General features: G+C 38.8%; 3 protein-coding genes across 3 annotated transcripts; 2 read left to right on the top strand and 1 right to left on the bottom strand.

The window, feature by feature from the left end:
• The first annotated feature begins 761 nt into the window (after positions 1 to 761).
• Positions 762 to 6,519, top strand: mcur1 (mitochondrial calcium uniporter regulator 1). Its single transcript, XM_069697984.1, has 9 exons — positions 762 to 1,113; positions 2,420 to 2,536; positions 2,748 to 2,851; positions 3,537 to 3,638; positions 3,893 to 3,934; positions 4,098 to 4,169; positions 4,961 to 5,014; positions 5,202 to 5,316; positions 5,680 to 6,519. The coding sequence occupies exons 1-9, from the start codon at positions 885 to 887 to the stop codon at positions 5,733 to 5,735; spliced, it is 891 nt and encodes a 296-aa protein (XP_069554085.1). The 5' UTR covers positions 762 to 884; the 3' UTR covers positions 5,736 to 6,519.
• Positions 6,520 to 6,619: 100 nt separating this feature from the next.
• dph2 (diphthamide biosynthesis 2) lies at positions 6,620 to 10,211 on the top strand. The gene is made up of 6 exons (XM_069697983.1): positions 6,620 to 6,954; positions 7,123 to 7,235; positions 7,629 to 7,849; positions 8,207 to 8,896; positions 9,460 to 9,642; positions 9,840 to 10,211. Exons 1-6 carry the CDS (start codon positions 6,805 to 6,807, stop codon positions 9,965 to 9,967), a joined length of 1,485 nt encoding a protein of 494 aa, XP_069554084.1. The 5' UTR covers positions 6,620 to 6,804; the 3' UTR covers positions 9,968 to 10,211.
• On the bottom strand, positions 10,194 to 15,205 carry ncf2 (neutrophil cytosolic factor 2). Its single transcript, XM_069697982.1, has 15 exons — positions 15,019 to 15,205; positions 14,699 to 14,781; positions 14,434 to 14,542; positions 14,032 to 14,166; positions 13,594 to 13,701; positions 13,295 to 13,354; positions 12,943 to 12,986; positions 12,561 to 12,702; positions 12,337 to 12,402; positions 12,012 to 12,066; positions 11,879 to 11,922; positions 11,621 to 11,769; positions 11,418 to 11,529; positions 10,511 to 10,628; positions 10,194 to 10,407 (listed from the first exon to the last, which is right to left on the bottom strand). The coding sequence occupies exons 1-15, from the start codon at positions 15,190 to 15,192 to the stop codon at positions 10,316 to 10,318; spliced, it is 1,491 nt and encodes a 496-aa protein (XP_069554083.1). The 5' UTR covers positions 15,193 to 15,205; the 3' UTR covers positions 10,194 to 10,315.
• Between the last annotated feature and the right edge of the window lie 72 nt (positions 15,206 to 15,277).

The following is a 15,277-nucleotide window of genomic DNA, read 5'->3' as shown; positions in this document are numbered from 1 at the left end:
CTTATTAAAGCCTCGAAGGTATTTTTTTTGGTGTTTTTTTTTTCAAATTTGGCACAAACGTTCAATCGGACTCAAGGATGAACTGGTTAGACTTTGATGATCAAAGGTCAGAGGTCAAAATCCCTGTGACCTCATGTCTGTCATATCCATTCATCCCGTTCTCATGGATGCAATATCTCCAGATTGCCTTGAGGTGATTTGTTAAAATTTGGCAAAAACATTCACTTGTACTTGAAAATGAAGTGATACGATTTGTTTGGTCAAAGATCGAAGGTCACTGTGACCTTTCAAAGATTAAATACAAGTAAAGTCATGAACATGACAGTTTTCTGTTGCATGAGGCTTATGCATTATGTTTCATTTCATTAAAGATACCAGAAATAATTGTTTGTTTTTGTACATTAAAATTTTCAAGGCCCGAATTTCTTTGAAAATTTTTTTTTTCAATCTTTATTCTGTTTACAGAATTGAAGAATAATCTGTATTTTGTGGGTGAAAGACAAACAGTAAAGATAACATATCCTAATTTGACAAGGAATAGCCTATAGAAGTATCAATCCCTTGAAGGGGACAAGCGTAACGTCATTTAATAATCCAAAAAAAAAAATTGCTCAGTTTTATATGACATAATCTCCGAGACTGAGAAGTGTGCTTTATTTTGAAAAGCCTGACCAGAAGTGTGATGCGTCCTCATCGGCTGTGATTGTTGTGGGACAAACACTGGGTGGGACAAACACTGGGAGGGACAAACAGACAAACACTGGGTGGGACAAACACTGGGTGCAAAGTGGCGATGCGGGCTCGACGGAGGGAGTCAGTCCTTTTCACAGGAGGAAGTAAAGTCTTCACAGAAAGTTGTTAGAGGCGAAACACGAGCTTTGAAGATGGTGCTGAAACAGTGTCAGTCGCGACTTAACCGGTTGAGTTTTAACCCAGAAAAGTGGTTTAATCCTCGTTTTATTCAAAACGGAGCGTCGAGTTTGACAGCTGTCAACATCTCGGCGTGTTTCCAGACTGTCATCTCTCCATCTCCTGTGAACTTTGAGAAGAGAGGCAGACGAGCTCCTGGACTGAGGAGGCATCTTCCTGCCGGGACGCGGACGTCCGCCAGAGGTAACAAACTTTAGTTATACTGGAAATCAAAAATCAAATCACTTTAAAAGCGTTTATCAGCAAAACGAACTCCAGTTTGTGGCTGGAGACATTGACGGACTGACTTGAATATATTACTGAAATTTTTTTAAAAAAAGTGCATAATTTCTTATGCTGGACGTCCTTCAAAACCCCTCGCGAGACTTTAAAGTTGAATTAAAATCTCTGTTGAGTTTCAGTATCCTTTTTGAATGTCAAAATAAAAGCCCTCTTCTTGTTTGGTCATTTTTACTGCATTAAATTCATCACTCTAGGGCTGCACATAAAAATCATTTACATTATCAATTAATACTCAAGTATTTTCTTGATTAATAAACTAGCTGTTTGGTCTTTTAAATGTGTAATTTAAATGTAACGACTAACGAGTCCTAAAGCCCATGGTGCCGCCTACAATGACTTTGTTTTGTTCCGGCCAACAAGCCAAAAGGTTGTTATTATTAGTGAGGATTAAAGGAACCAGAAAATATTGAGATTTAAGTAGAATTTTAGCATTTTTATTAAAAATCTTAAAAGTTTCTGATTAACATCCTGTAACTAATCAACACAGGGCAACATCACACTATCTTATTTTACGGCTTGCTTGCATTGCAATCTTAATGACATAAATGCCACAGAGTGCATTTTGGAGCGGGAACCAGCGTTTCATTATTCTGGTCACACGGGCCACATCTGGAATGGACAACCCAGTCTTCATGGATGAAACCTCCTGACTTACAACTCTTGTGATCAGCTGTGTTTGACATTTCTCGAGCCAAACCCTGATGCTACATCAGTGTTTTCAGTTTAAACCACTGCCCACATCCCACTCTGTGTTTGCATAATATGAAACTGTGCCTCCCTGTTTTCCAGGTGTGTCGCCCCCACAAACTGTTTTTAAATAATAACGTTTCATAAATCATCTGTAAATTGTTTGAAAAAGTGAAGCAGAATGAATTGTACAGTCTAACATCAAGAAGGACATGTTTACAGATGTAAACATCACCTGCAGATATACTTTACATTAGGAATTTGACTGCGTACATGGCCTTAATAAAATGTATATTTAAAAAGCACCTCATCGTCCATGTGATAAATGCCGACAGGTCACAGTAGCTGGAGAATGTACTATTTATTTTATGTACTTTTTCTAAAGTACAGAGGTTACATGCAGTAAAAGAAACATCTGTACAGTGTGATTTAAGATGGTATCGTGACATACAGTAGTAAAGAAGGGAAAAGTAATATCTGTGTAACTCCAGTGTTCTGTGTATTAATTTCCTGGTTTCAGAGCTAAGTACCTCGACCAAAACCTTCCAGTATGACCTGAAACCAGATGTCCCAAAGTCTCAAGGCCGCAAGCTGTTTTTTGACACTCATGCTGTGGTGCGACTCCTCGAGGAAAATGGTTTGGTTTCTTCTATTACTTCAAAAATGACTTCGTTAATAACAACCTTCTGATTTGTGTACATAGGTATATATTTGTTTCTTAGCTGTATATATGTCTATTTATGTTTTATATGTATATAGTTCCTTGTATGTGTAAACATACCTGGCCAATAAAGCTGATTCTGATTCAGATTTTCCTCATGAAGAAACATTTTTTTCTCCATCAACAGGTTTCACGACTCAGCAAGCTGAAGTGATGGTTAATGTATTGGTGAGGATGACAAACTCCAACATGGACGTCATTTATAGTGACATGGTAACCAAAATGCAGCAGGTGAGACTTATAAGAGGAACTTTTTATATTCTATATTTACAGTAAGTAAAATAGTAAGCAGGTCCTGTTTGTGTCTGTCAGTCTCTCAAACATCTGTGTCTCTCGTCCTGTAAAAGTCAATAAATCAACATCATTGTGTTTATCTTTCAGGGCACATTTATACCATTCGAACACCACTGACTTAAATACAAACTGTCAAATTTGGTTGTTTAGAAAACATTTCGTGGGCATGATGATTTGATGTGGGATTATTGTTCCCAGTCACAGGAAAGTCTGAGGAACCTGGAGAATGAGAGTTATTATACCACACGTCTTCTGGACCATCGTCACTAACTCAGTATTTAGACAATGTTGAGATTAATTGTCTTTTGTAAATAGAGGAGGGAAATAAAATCTATGGACGATCTGATGTTTTTTGTTCCTTGAGGAAATTTACACCTTTTATGCAAAGTTACTGTAATAAAATATACAGAAATTCGTATTCACTATCATTTCCCTATTTGCCTTTCAATGAAATACAGTTTCCCTTCATTAAAGGCATTAGATTTACATCATGATTTGCAGTTCTCAGCCATATCAGCTAAAAGAGTTCACCATCCACCTTGTGATGTAAATAAGTACCTTTGAACTGCAGTCCTTGTGTTTCTCCTTTTAACTGTTGTGTGTGTTGTGTGATTGTTGTCAGGAGATCATGTTGCAGCGTGTGATGTCTCAGATAGCAGCGGTTAAGAAGGACATGATCATCCTTGAGAAGAGCGAGTTCTCTACTCTGCTGGCAGAGAACGAGGTAACAAGACAAAGGCTGAAATAAACTGAATTTAATGATTAAAAATAAGTAACTAATACATTTTAGATCGATATAAATCAGTCCCAGCAGTGTTACTGCAGATCAAGTTGTCGGGGAACCCAGTTGATACCAAAGTAGAAGATTGTATGACTTTCTTGCTTTATGATTGTCAAACCTGAATAACGTACAGTAAATTATAAGCGTTTCCTTCTGTTTTTGACCTGACATTTTCAGTATTTTAACATTTATTCCAGAAATTAAAGAACCAGTTTTTACAGCTGAAGGTCCAACTGGCTGTAAGTGCTTCTTCTTATTATTAATTATTACTTAAATCAGACCCTCCATAGTACTAATAATTGATAATTGAACTTGACTTGGTTGAAGTATTTGTATTATGTTTTATTACGCTGTCGTGATGTTGTGACTTTTCCTCTGTGTGTCTCCTCCACCACGCTGCAGGATGTCATGAATAAATTGCGCTCAGACACTATTTTGGACATGAATTTGGAGAAAAGTCGTGTTAAAGAATTGGTAAGTGTTTGAGGAAAGCAAATCGTAGGTGATATTATTGTTTAGAAATCAATGGATTGGACTTAAAATGTTGTATTTAAAATCACAGATGACTTTATTGTTGAAACGTGATGTTTTGAAAGTTGCTCTCTTTAATATATGTGTCTCTTCTAACACATATCAATACTGTATCTAATGCTCCACACGGCTATGAAACCTGTCAGAGAAGTGTACGTTTTTAATCAAACGGATGGAGGAATATTGACAGTAAATTCAGAACAAGCAAACCACACGTGTGTTCATGGACAGACGAGCTCATTTTCCCTCACCTCAGAAAGCTGGTGGAGGTAATGAACAAAACGTGAACATGGCAGAAACATCTGCGTAAACACCGTGAAAACCACATTTTTAACCTTCTGACAACTCAACGTGGTATTTTCTGACAACAACAAGACGTATCATGAGCAGAGCTAGCAATCAGCACCAAGGAGGAGCATTTTCACGTCGGAGCTGCGGTGACAGACTGAAAGGACGGGGCGGGTGCAGGGTGGAGTTTTCCATATCGCTGAGCTGCTGGCTCGAGCAGCAGGCGAGTGCCAGAGGGACGGGTGGAGGCGGAGGCAGGGATTAGTTGCATATTCATAGATCCACCGTACTGATCCCTACTGAATTAAGACAAAGGAGTTACGAGTTACATCTAAGCCACTTTATGGCATTGCTGTTCTCTTGGAAAAAAACCCATCTAAAACTGTCATTTTGTCAGACAGAGATGAGTTTTTAGGGGTTTAATAAAATGTTGTTTGTGTTTTCAGAAAGCAGAGCATGACAAGAAGCTTCTAGAAACGCGGACTGAGATCATGGAAATGGTTTGTATACGTGCAGGACACCTACAGAGTCTTATTAAATATCCTTTCTGGTTCATTGCTATCGACATAACAAGCAGTGATTTGGGCTCTTCTCCATAGTTCATACTTTGTGTTATAAACGTAATGACTGGTAGGTGTTCGGTCGGCTTTTCTTTCACATCTCTGTCTATTTGCCGTTTCTTTACAGACTGCAGAACAAGATCGCCACCTGACTCAGACAAACATGAAAATAGACACTGAAGTGGCTGGTTTGAAGACCATTTTAGTGTCTCATAAACTGGATACTATAAAATACCTCGCAGGTAGGGCACGATGGCACTTCGAAAGTTTAGTCAGCAATCATCACAATGTCTTTCAATGTCAAATTATTCCTTTTTAAGGGGAATAGTTTCATCTTCATTTCAGTGGAAAAGAAACTGTTTTCAGAGTCTTATTCAGAAGAGAACCAATGGTGCAATTTGTAAATTATTCATTTAAAAGTTATTGAGTACATGAATGTGCGAATTTGGACATCTTTATTTTGAACTTAATCAGAAAACTGAACTTTTTAACACTTGAAAAGTAGCTGATATAACATTTTTGAGAATACAAAAAAGAGTCTGTCACAGCGACACGTCGAAGCCCTTTAAGACTTCTGATTGTTGAATGTTTTTTCTCTCTTTCAGGTTCAGTGTTCACCTGTCTCACCGTGGTCTTGGGTTTCTATCGTATTTGGATGTAAACATGGCTTTTATTACGACTTTCAAATGATCCGTGGTAAAACTTGAACCTTTAATGGATCCTGCAGATTCAACAAAATCACCTCTGTTTCCCTTCTGACATCATTTTGTTGCATTGTATTGATCAATTTGCCTTTACTGGTGCAATCATATTCATTTTCTCAGAAGTAAAAGTTTTGAAGAACAGGTCTCCCACCTGGTCACTGGTGGAACTTTTTGATTAATGAAACTTTTAGCCTAAAAGCTAATTAATATATATATTTTTTTTTACTTCCCATTGTCATCTTTTGGCTGCTGGAACAAAGTTACTAGATTCACTTATACGTTTTGCACTAGATGTTTTATTCAGATGGTAATTTACTGTCTCCATTTAAAAAATGCAGAAAATTAAGCACTGAGCTCTAATGTTGTCTGACATTGAAGAATAACTTTTTTTTATGTTATGTAAATATTATATATACATATCAAGCTGTTGATACTGAACACAACTATCAGAAGGAGATGCGGTCAGTGTGACTCTTAATCACTCCAGTATGTTTTCACAAATATTTCACTGGTTTTTATCTTTACAATTTGTGGTGTCAAAAATATCGGAAAGAATTGTGGACTGATATTATTTAATATTTGAATGAAATTGTCAAAAATTTTTTACCTTTCCAAACAAATGAAGTGTTTGATTCCATTTGTGTTTTTGTGTAGTGATTTCTAAATAAGGTCGATTTATTGTATTACCTTTGGGTTTCGAGGTATTTTGGTAATCTATAAGCAATAAAGTGATACGGAAAATATTGAGTTTGTTATTTTTTTTGTGATGGCGTTATACCTGGCTTTTATTTTGAAACACACTTGAACCGGAAGTGTTTTCCCGAGTGGAGCCGCTGCGATGCATTGACAGCACGTGTGTAGCTGTCGGAGACGTGTGTGCATGACGTATTTGCGTTCATATTTTTCACCATTTAACAAGGACTTTATAAATGTCAGTCGTGTTGTCATTAGCGTGGTTGCTTGTTGTAGTTTGTTGTAGTTTTGCAGGCTCTTTTTTATTATTTTTTGTGAGTGTTTCCTGCAGTCATGGCTGATGCGTTTAGCAGCAGCTCGGAAACTGTAATCCAGCGTGTGGTCGACGTTACAGTGAAGACAAACACCCCCGAGGAGAAACTCCAGGAGCTGTTTCAGATCAACAAGACCTGCGACTTCATTCGTGAGCATCAGTTTCAAAAGGTGGGGGCGACTCTTTTAGTCTTTGATCATGCAAACATCTGCAAACATGTGTTTACAAGAGATTGATAAGTCTATTTCTGGTTTAGTAAACCTCTGTGATGAGTTGTCTGAAGGGCAGGAGTGGCTCATGCTTTTATTAATATTGTATAAAATGGTTGCAATTCCCAGGTTGCTCTGCAGTTTCCTGACGAGTTGCTGGTGGATTCAGTTGCAGTATCAGAGGAGATCAGGACAAACACCGGTGCCAAGACCTTTATTCTGGGAGACACGTCCTATGGCAGGTAACTGTCGTAACAATGCTCCCATGCTACAGTTTTTATTGCTTTGAGGTGAGAAGCTTTAGTCTAGCAGGTGAATGTGAAGTCAAGTTTACGTGCTAATTTCCCCATTTTGACGAGCTCACACTTGTCATTTTTTAAGATTTATAATAGCCTCTCTAACTCTGTTTTAGTAAATGAGAATATTCAACTTGTGAGAGTATATTTCATATAATTTCGCTGATTTTCTTTTGTTTCACTCAGTACAGTGGCATGTCAAGAGTTGTAAAACACCAGCTTTTGCCTCTAATACTGTGACTTTTATTTCGATACGTGAGCATAGATCCATAACGTGGTCACACTGCTTATAAAACAGTAAGTAGGTATAAGTCGAAGTTTTATGTGGTTTGTGTGCAGTTGCTGTGTGGACGAGGTAGCTGCAGAGCATGTGGGAGCTGACTGCATCGTTCACTACGGCAGCGCCTGCCTCAGCCCGTCCAACCGGCTGCCGCTGATGTACGTCTTTGAGAGGAGGCCGGTGGATGTGGAGAAGTGTGCCTCCTCCTTTAAGGAGCTCTACCCGGACACGCACAGTCACATCATCATCCTCTACGATGTCAACTATGTTCACGCCATCGGTAAGTTATTATCCTCTTGTGTCTGATGTCTGACATCATTGCTAATCACAATGTGTAATGCCTCACAAATCTATGATATCTTTAAGATGAATATGGTAGGACAAATGATTAATTATGAGCATCCTCAGTCCACAAACATAAATTCCAGTGAGTGAATACACCCTACTGTGCCTTTGAAAATGAACGTTGCTTTATTTTGCATTTTAACTCTATTTCTGTTGAATTTTATGCATTTGATCTGTTTTTATATGAAACACTGCATGTCATTGTTCTTGCTGTGAAGCACCTTGAGCTGCATTTCTTGTATGAAAGGTGCTACACAAATAAAGTTTATTATTATTGTTATCATTTTTCCAGATGATCTTCTGACTCTTCTGTCACCGGAGTATCCAAACCTCGTCGCCTCAGCACTCGTCGTCGAAGGGGAGCAGTGTTACAGTCACGGCCAGATTAAAACACAAAACAATGAGTCCTGTCCGTCCGAGCAGGACGACACTCGGGTTGTTTGTCGGTTTGGAAGACGGTTCTCCCTGAAAAGTGGCTCAAGCATTACAGATTACAACATGTTCTACGTCGGCCAGGAGGGAGCGACGCTACGAAACTTCATGATGACGTGGAACCGCTGCTCGTTCTGCTCCTTCGACCCTGCGACGACGAAGGGCAGGAGGGAGTCCATCAGCATCAACCGCGCTCTGATGAAGCGATATTACGCAATAGAAAGGGCCAAAGACGCCAACGTGGTCGGCATCCTGGTCGGCACGCTGGGCGTGGCCGATTACCTCACCATCATCCAGCAGCTGAAGGAGACCGTCCGCAGGGCCGGCAAGAAGAGCTACATGTTCGCCATGGGGAAACTGAACGTCCCCAAACTGGCAAACTTTCTCGAAATTGACATCTTTGTTTTAATCGCGTGTCCCGAGAACTCGCTGTTGGACTCCAGTGAGTTTTATAAACCTGTGGTGACGCCGTTCGAGATGGAGGTGGCCTGCAACAAGAAGAGGGAATGGTCAGAGGAATACGTCACGGACTTTAGACATCTCCTGCCAGGTCTGATTGGGATTTATTCACAGTACAAATTTACAAATGAATTATTTTCTATGTTAAGGAACTGTATGAAAAATGTTACGGGGGACGGGTTGTGTAATTTTATTTTTGCTGAAGCAGCGTAAGTTTGGCCTTCTTGTGGGAGCTGTGAAGGGTTTCTAATCCTTTCTATCTTGGAAAAACACCAAATACATATGAACTTAATAGTGATCCAAAACATCTGATACAGTTATTCAATGTTGTACCTACCAGAAAAGTTAAAGTTGACAAACACTTTAAGTTCAGCCTTTTGTTTAGGCTTTATTCAAAAGCATAGTGGCTCGATTAATAACCATTATGTTTTGTTTCCCAGTGATAGTCCTTTTAATATATGTATTTGTAGGCACAGTGAATATTATTGTATGTTATGCTTTTAGGTGGATCACACGTCCTCAGAAATTTGAATACAGCTCTTAATTAGCATGTTGTAGCTGCTATCTATTTTTATTAAAAGTAGGAAAATGAAGGTTGTGAAAGTTTTTTTTTGTGTTTCCAACTTCCTTTGTGTTTCCTCAAACTTGTTCCAGGTAGACAGAGCCACGTGCCTTTGGCTGATGAGCAGGAGGAGGGCGATGAGACGGACGTTTCATTGATCACTGGAGCTCTGCGCAGCAACAATCTGTTGACCAGCGAGCCTGCAGAGTCCCCGTTCGGGACGTCTGTGGTCCTGAGGAACCAGGCGCTGACTGTAGCCAACACAAACTCAGCCGGTACGAGACGATCACAAACTTCTGCTTCACTTATTGAATGTAGATTTATTTTTGAATTTTGCATGTGCACAATAATTGTTACACTTTATGCATGAGAGCCTTTCTCAGGACAAAAACTGCACGGTGTTGTACAGTTTTACACAGACGCAGAAGTAAACATCCCTAACTGACATGTTGTTGTTTTTGTTTTTTTCCAGCATCTTTTCTGGCAGGTCGAAGCTGGCAGGGTTTAGAGCAGAAGTTGGGAGAGACGCCTGTGGTGAAAGCAGTGAAGGGCAGGAGAGGCATCGCTATTGCATATGAAGAGGAGGGAACATCTTCATGATCATTTCACCAGCAAAGTCTTCAACTGATTATTTATTCATTCACAAATGCACCAAATGTATAATATATAACTTGTAATTACTGGAAGCTGTAAGTATTTTATGTTTTTCACAAAGTCAGTACCAGATTCCGCTCGTTTTAATTACCGTATTACTTTCCGAGTGTTATAAACAGTTAGAAGCTGTTATACTGCTGTCAAGATCATGGTGTATTTTAATTGTAAAAAATAAATATATGCAAAAAGATTTAGGCCTTAATTAATGAAAATTTGGTTGATTATAAATAGTTTTTTGCAGAAGGTACCGACCAGTTTTCATCTTTGGTCACTGAACCGTATAACTTATATAAATTACTGGCCATTCACAGGAACTTCTTCCACAAAGGATGCAGGAAATATGCCCGTGTTCCCGTTACATTTCCCTTCCAGCCAGTCCTGGTTTACTAAAGAAAAAGAAAATATCATCAATTAGAATCATATTTCTTGATTTAATCGTGGTGTTTCCAAATGTTTCATATTTATATTTGGACAGTATATTAGTATCACCTCTGGACAGCAATGTGATTTTGTCCCCTAGTTGGAAACTCAGGTCCTCTGGGTTTGACGAGTCGTAGGAGTGAAGTGCCACAAAGTGAATCTTGTTCTGTGGCTTTTCAACAGTTTGCTAAAATCACAAAACAAACAATACTTTTCAGATTAATTTTATTATAAGCCAAATGTTTTTTCCAGCAAAGTTCTACTTAAACTTAATAACTTTGAAAAGTGGGCCTCATATTTATCCTGCATTTTGTATGTTTAACACTGAATCAATAGAATTTGTATGTTTAGTCGCTCACCCACACAGACACATTTATCTTCAAAATTATAGTGAATGTAAATGAAAAGTGAAAATATTTTGGAGTTGTAAGTATTTGCATTCCTTTTCAGGGCAACATAATGCCAGAGGGTTGTAGTACACCCTTCAGTCCACCAGACTATACTGTACTGTATCTGTGTCACCTTCAGCCTCGCCTAGCTGTGAACAGAAAGGTGTTTTAGGTTTAGCCACCAAAAATCATTTATTTAAGGTCAGCAAAGGGTGGTGGTTTGAGTTAAATTAAGTGACCTTCATTTTAAACCCGGGTCATTCATGCGTGTACTTTTCACAACTGGGTGAGGCGCAAAGTGACACTGAAGGGTGTATTACACTCTGCTGTGATACCAGGATGTACAGGGACAGACTTCAGTTAATCTGCATTCAAATTATTTCAGTCAGTACATAATGCAGAGGCTTCCATAGTGGCAGTGTTGCTTTTTCACCCTGATGAAAATTTAATTCTCAGGAAACATGAATAGTTTATGAAGAAGATCCTCTGAAACGTCTCAAAACTAATATTACGAAACTGCTCTGTCAACCAATAGGACGTGTTTTATGAGGACAGCTCAGAGCAGAGCATCCCCCCCCCCTCTTTACCTCCTTGGTGTTACACCACAAAGTGATGCACCCACCGCTACCACGGCTCCACACACTGTCCATCTCTGTGTCGGCATCGATCACACTTTGTCCTCCAGCCTCGGAGGTGAAACTAAATCGAACAAAAGCAGTGAATTATATTCTCGAGCAGTAAGACAATCTACCAACTTCACTCCCAAGATTTTTTTAAATGAGCTCCCTACCTCAAGGTGACAGCAGTAGATGGCAGATTCAGTTTCCTGCTGATCGTCTCGATCAGGATCCCGTAGGGAGACCCACGTGGTACTGACACGGCAAAGGTGAATGTGAAACGGACCTTGACGACACATGAATTGTCGTTGGACTGCTCCTCCTGGCATTAATGGAAGTACACAAGGAGCATCCGCTTAAACATTTCAATACTTCACATGAATCTTATTTATGCACAGGACTGGACAAATCAGGGAAATGCCTCAGCATACCTTATGTTCAGCGTTTTCTCTGCTGTTACCACCAGGAGTAAGACCTTAAATACACAGAATGAGACATAGAAGTTGGGTCATCTGCGGCTTAAATATTTGTTGTTGCTTCAAACTGTGTTTCAATTAAGTGTACCTTGTACCCTTTCAGGTCTAATTGGTGGTTCTTGACTCAGAGATGCAGTTATTCCCTGTTTATGGCCATTCCCATTCAAAAAACAAAAATAGAGATATAACAACAATATCTTCACCAAAATTTCAGAAATACGACTGTTAAGGTATTTAAACACACATTTTAAAGAAAATGGTTTTTTAGAGATGAGAATGCTCTTAAAAATACTACGAGGCTATCTGCAAAACAAGAAATGATTCATACTGCTGTAATTGTTACACAATTGTATCTAACTATGACAGTAATATATTATGACACCAACCAAATCATGTAAAAAATAACTGCTCACCTTGTTGGTTTTAGAGGCCAAAGAGATGTCCAAATGTTCCAGGTAATTATAAGGAACAAGCCCCCTCTATTTGACATCATAATGACGATTACTCTTAACTGACAACAGCATTGACATGAATTCTCATAATGTGATGTGAATAGTGGGTTTTATGCACAAAAAATAAAACATCTTCCATCAATGGGTCTCCTGTCAGGTTGAGGTTCTGTAAGCAGATGTCTTACTCTTTCATTGAAGACCACAGACGCCCAGTTATCGGCACCCTTCTGCAGCACAAACACAATGTTGCCCGGGACGACAGCCAACTCATCACTGGTCTCTGGAACGAACTCAAACATCACAGTGTGCGGTATTCCTTCCAAAGCCCTGCAAAGACACGAGACACATTTCATCCTGCGAAAGCATATAAATTCATAGATATGGTTGATATTGGTTCTTATTTCATATTTCCACTAAGAGCTGTTTTCAGTGTTCGTCAATGTCAAAATCTTGTCGAGTAGGAAGGTAATTAGCAATCATCTTTAGAAAGAAAACTGAAAACAAATCATATTATCTAACGTGTATCTATCCATGACGTGTATTTGTACAGCTTGTAAACTGTTGTACCTCAGAACCTCGGGTTCTTTTGGACAAGTTGGACCGTCTTCAACCTGTCCCATGTAAACAAAAACACAAAGCATCTCATTGGTCTCTGACATGGTGCAGCACAACATCCCTGCAATGTTAAACATGTTAAAGTGAGAACTGTGTGATGAAATAGAACAGAAAATGTCATTAATGCATGTATGTATAATGTAGCATATGTAAATACAAGTTCCCTTCCATCATGTTCATCAATATACATTCATGTTTTTAAGTCTCCAATATGAAATATTATAATGTAGCATAAAAAAAAGCTAATAACACTTTGATTTCTTCATCATCAGACTGTATTGTGCTGTTTTTGCCCGTGTGTCACCTGTGGCTGTAATGGGGCAAATCCAGAGAACTCGTCTTGTGGGACAACAGAAGCAATAACCTGATGATAATACAGGAAAAGTAGGTTATTGATGTAACTCTGAAAAATAACAGAAGCGTTTGTCTAGAAAATGATCTCAAATGAAAATGTACGTATTGTATACATTTACTATAAACTCAGTGATGGACATTTCACTAAACTTAATAAGCTGTAATAAGGTTCAGTTTAATGGGGTTCATAATCATACGGATCAATAATGTGGTATCATCTGTTACTAATGCAAAAACATATTGTTTTACCTTTGCTTTGCCCAGGTAGTCCTTCTTCTCCAGCTCAGCAATGTAGCCCTTTTTTGGTTTGAATAGCATGTTTGATGGAAACTCAACGAGCTTGAAAAGTTTCTGTTTCTGTTGAAGTATCATTACAAGTGATATTCAAGATATTTGTCAAACAACTCTAATGTAAACATTGTTAATTCCGGTACAAGCTGTGAGCTACACTAATAATACAACAATAATTATAAATCCACGTGACTAATACGAGGCTTTCTACTCCGACAAGGAAAACACTCTGAAGAAACTAAGCTGCAGTAATTATGCAGCATTTATTGTCATGGATGTAACTACATCAAAATATATTGAATAACTGAGTGAGACATTTTACTGATAGGTGAAATCTGAAGGTTTTTATATGTCCAATGGTTTCATCTTCATAATATTGACAACATCATAACTGACCAGGGTTGACTGCAGAGCTTTGTCGATGATGTTGAGCTTAGCGTCTGTCTTGTAGTCGAGAGCCTTCGCGAGGTTCTCCTGGGCCTTTTCCCAGTAACCGAGCTGAGCCTCCGCCAGGGCCATGTTGTGGAGAATCTGCAGCAGGAAACATTGATGTCGAATCAGATCAGCCCTTCCCTATTCAAAATCCTTAAAGCTACTTAGATCCCTCATGCAGACACAGAGTTTTGAAATAATACTATAATAATGGTATCATTTTTAAGATGTTTTCCCTCTCAGCCTGAAGTGAAAAGTGTTGAAGGAATGACTGACATCAGCAATGCAAATTGGAAACTCTTTTTGAACGTGAAATTAGTTGATAGGATCTGAAAAGTAAAACTTATCAAGTTTTTAGACACTTACCTCACATGCATATAATATGTATCTGAGACCAAGTGCTTTGTAATCTATCAGCTGGTTTCCCCGCAGATTTTTGAAGGCCATCTGGAAATCAGCTAAACTCTCTTCATACCTTTGAAAAAAAATTAAAAATTAAAAATGAAATCTAGGGAATCACTTTTGCATATAATAACCCACAAACGAATGTAAGAGTGATGTAAGGAATCAAATTGTTCAAGAAATGCATGCAGAATGTGGCAATTTTGTTAAAATCTCTGGTGTGTCTTGCCTTTCCTTTCTGTAAAAGGTGGTTCCTCTTTGAAAGAAGGCGATGGCCAAATGCTCATCCTTTCGTATGCTGCCATCAAATGCCTGAGAAACATTAGAAAACACAGTAACTTCCTCTCCAAGAGCAGAAACATGGTAGACTTACTTCTTCTTTCACGGTGACTTGCACATTCAGACAGTGTAATATCGCCACACTTCATCTCAGCTATATCCACCTGATTTTTCTTTTTGATTTGTACGATTACAAAATGAATACTGTGGATATTTTTGTGTACAATGTTTTAGCCTGCACTTTACCATGCAGGTCAGACATAGACCTACCGTTTCAGCAGCATCCAAGTCTTGGTTGAGAAGATGGAGGCAGCCAATGTTAAAACCGATTTTGGAGTTTGGTTCTTGGATAGAAAGGAAGATCTTGAGTGCTGTAGACAAATCCTGTTTGTCAACACAAGTTACAGCCTCATCCCACAGGCGCAGAGTGTCCACAAAAGACATATTTACTGGTTGGGAGTACACTGAGCGACAGACCAAATTAAGGAAGCTCTTCTTATTTATAACAGAGAGATGAGGAAGTGTGATG

The sequence above is a fragment of the Brachyistius frenatus genome, unplaced genomic scaffold, assembly GCF_029030835.1.
Source record: "Brachyistius frenatus isolate BFR_SWC_R1_liver_20210118 unplaced genomic scaffold, ASM2903083v1 Contig_25, whole genome shotgun sequence".
In the NCBI taxonomy this organism is placed as follows: Eukaryota; Metazoa; Chordata; class Actinopteri; family Embiotocidae; genus Brachyistius; species Brachyistius frenatus.
This window is presented reverse-complemented; position numbering and strand designations above follow the sequence as displayed.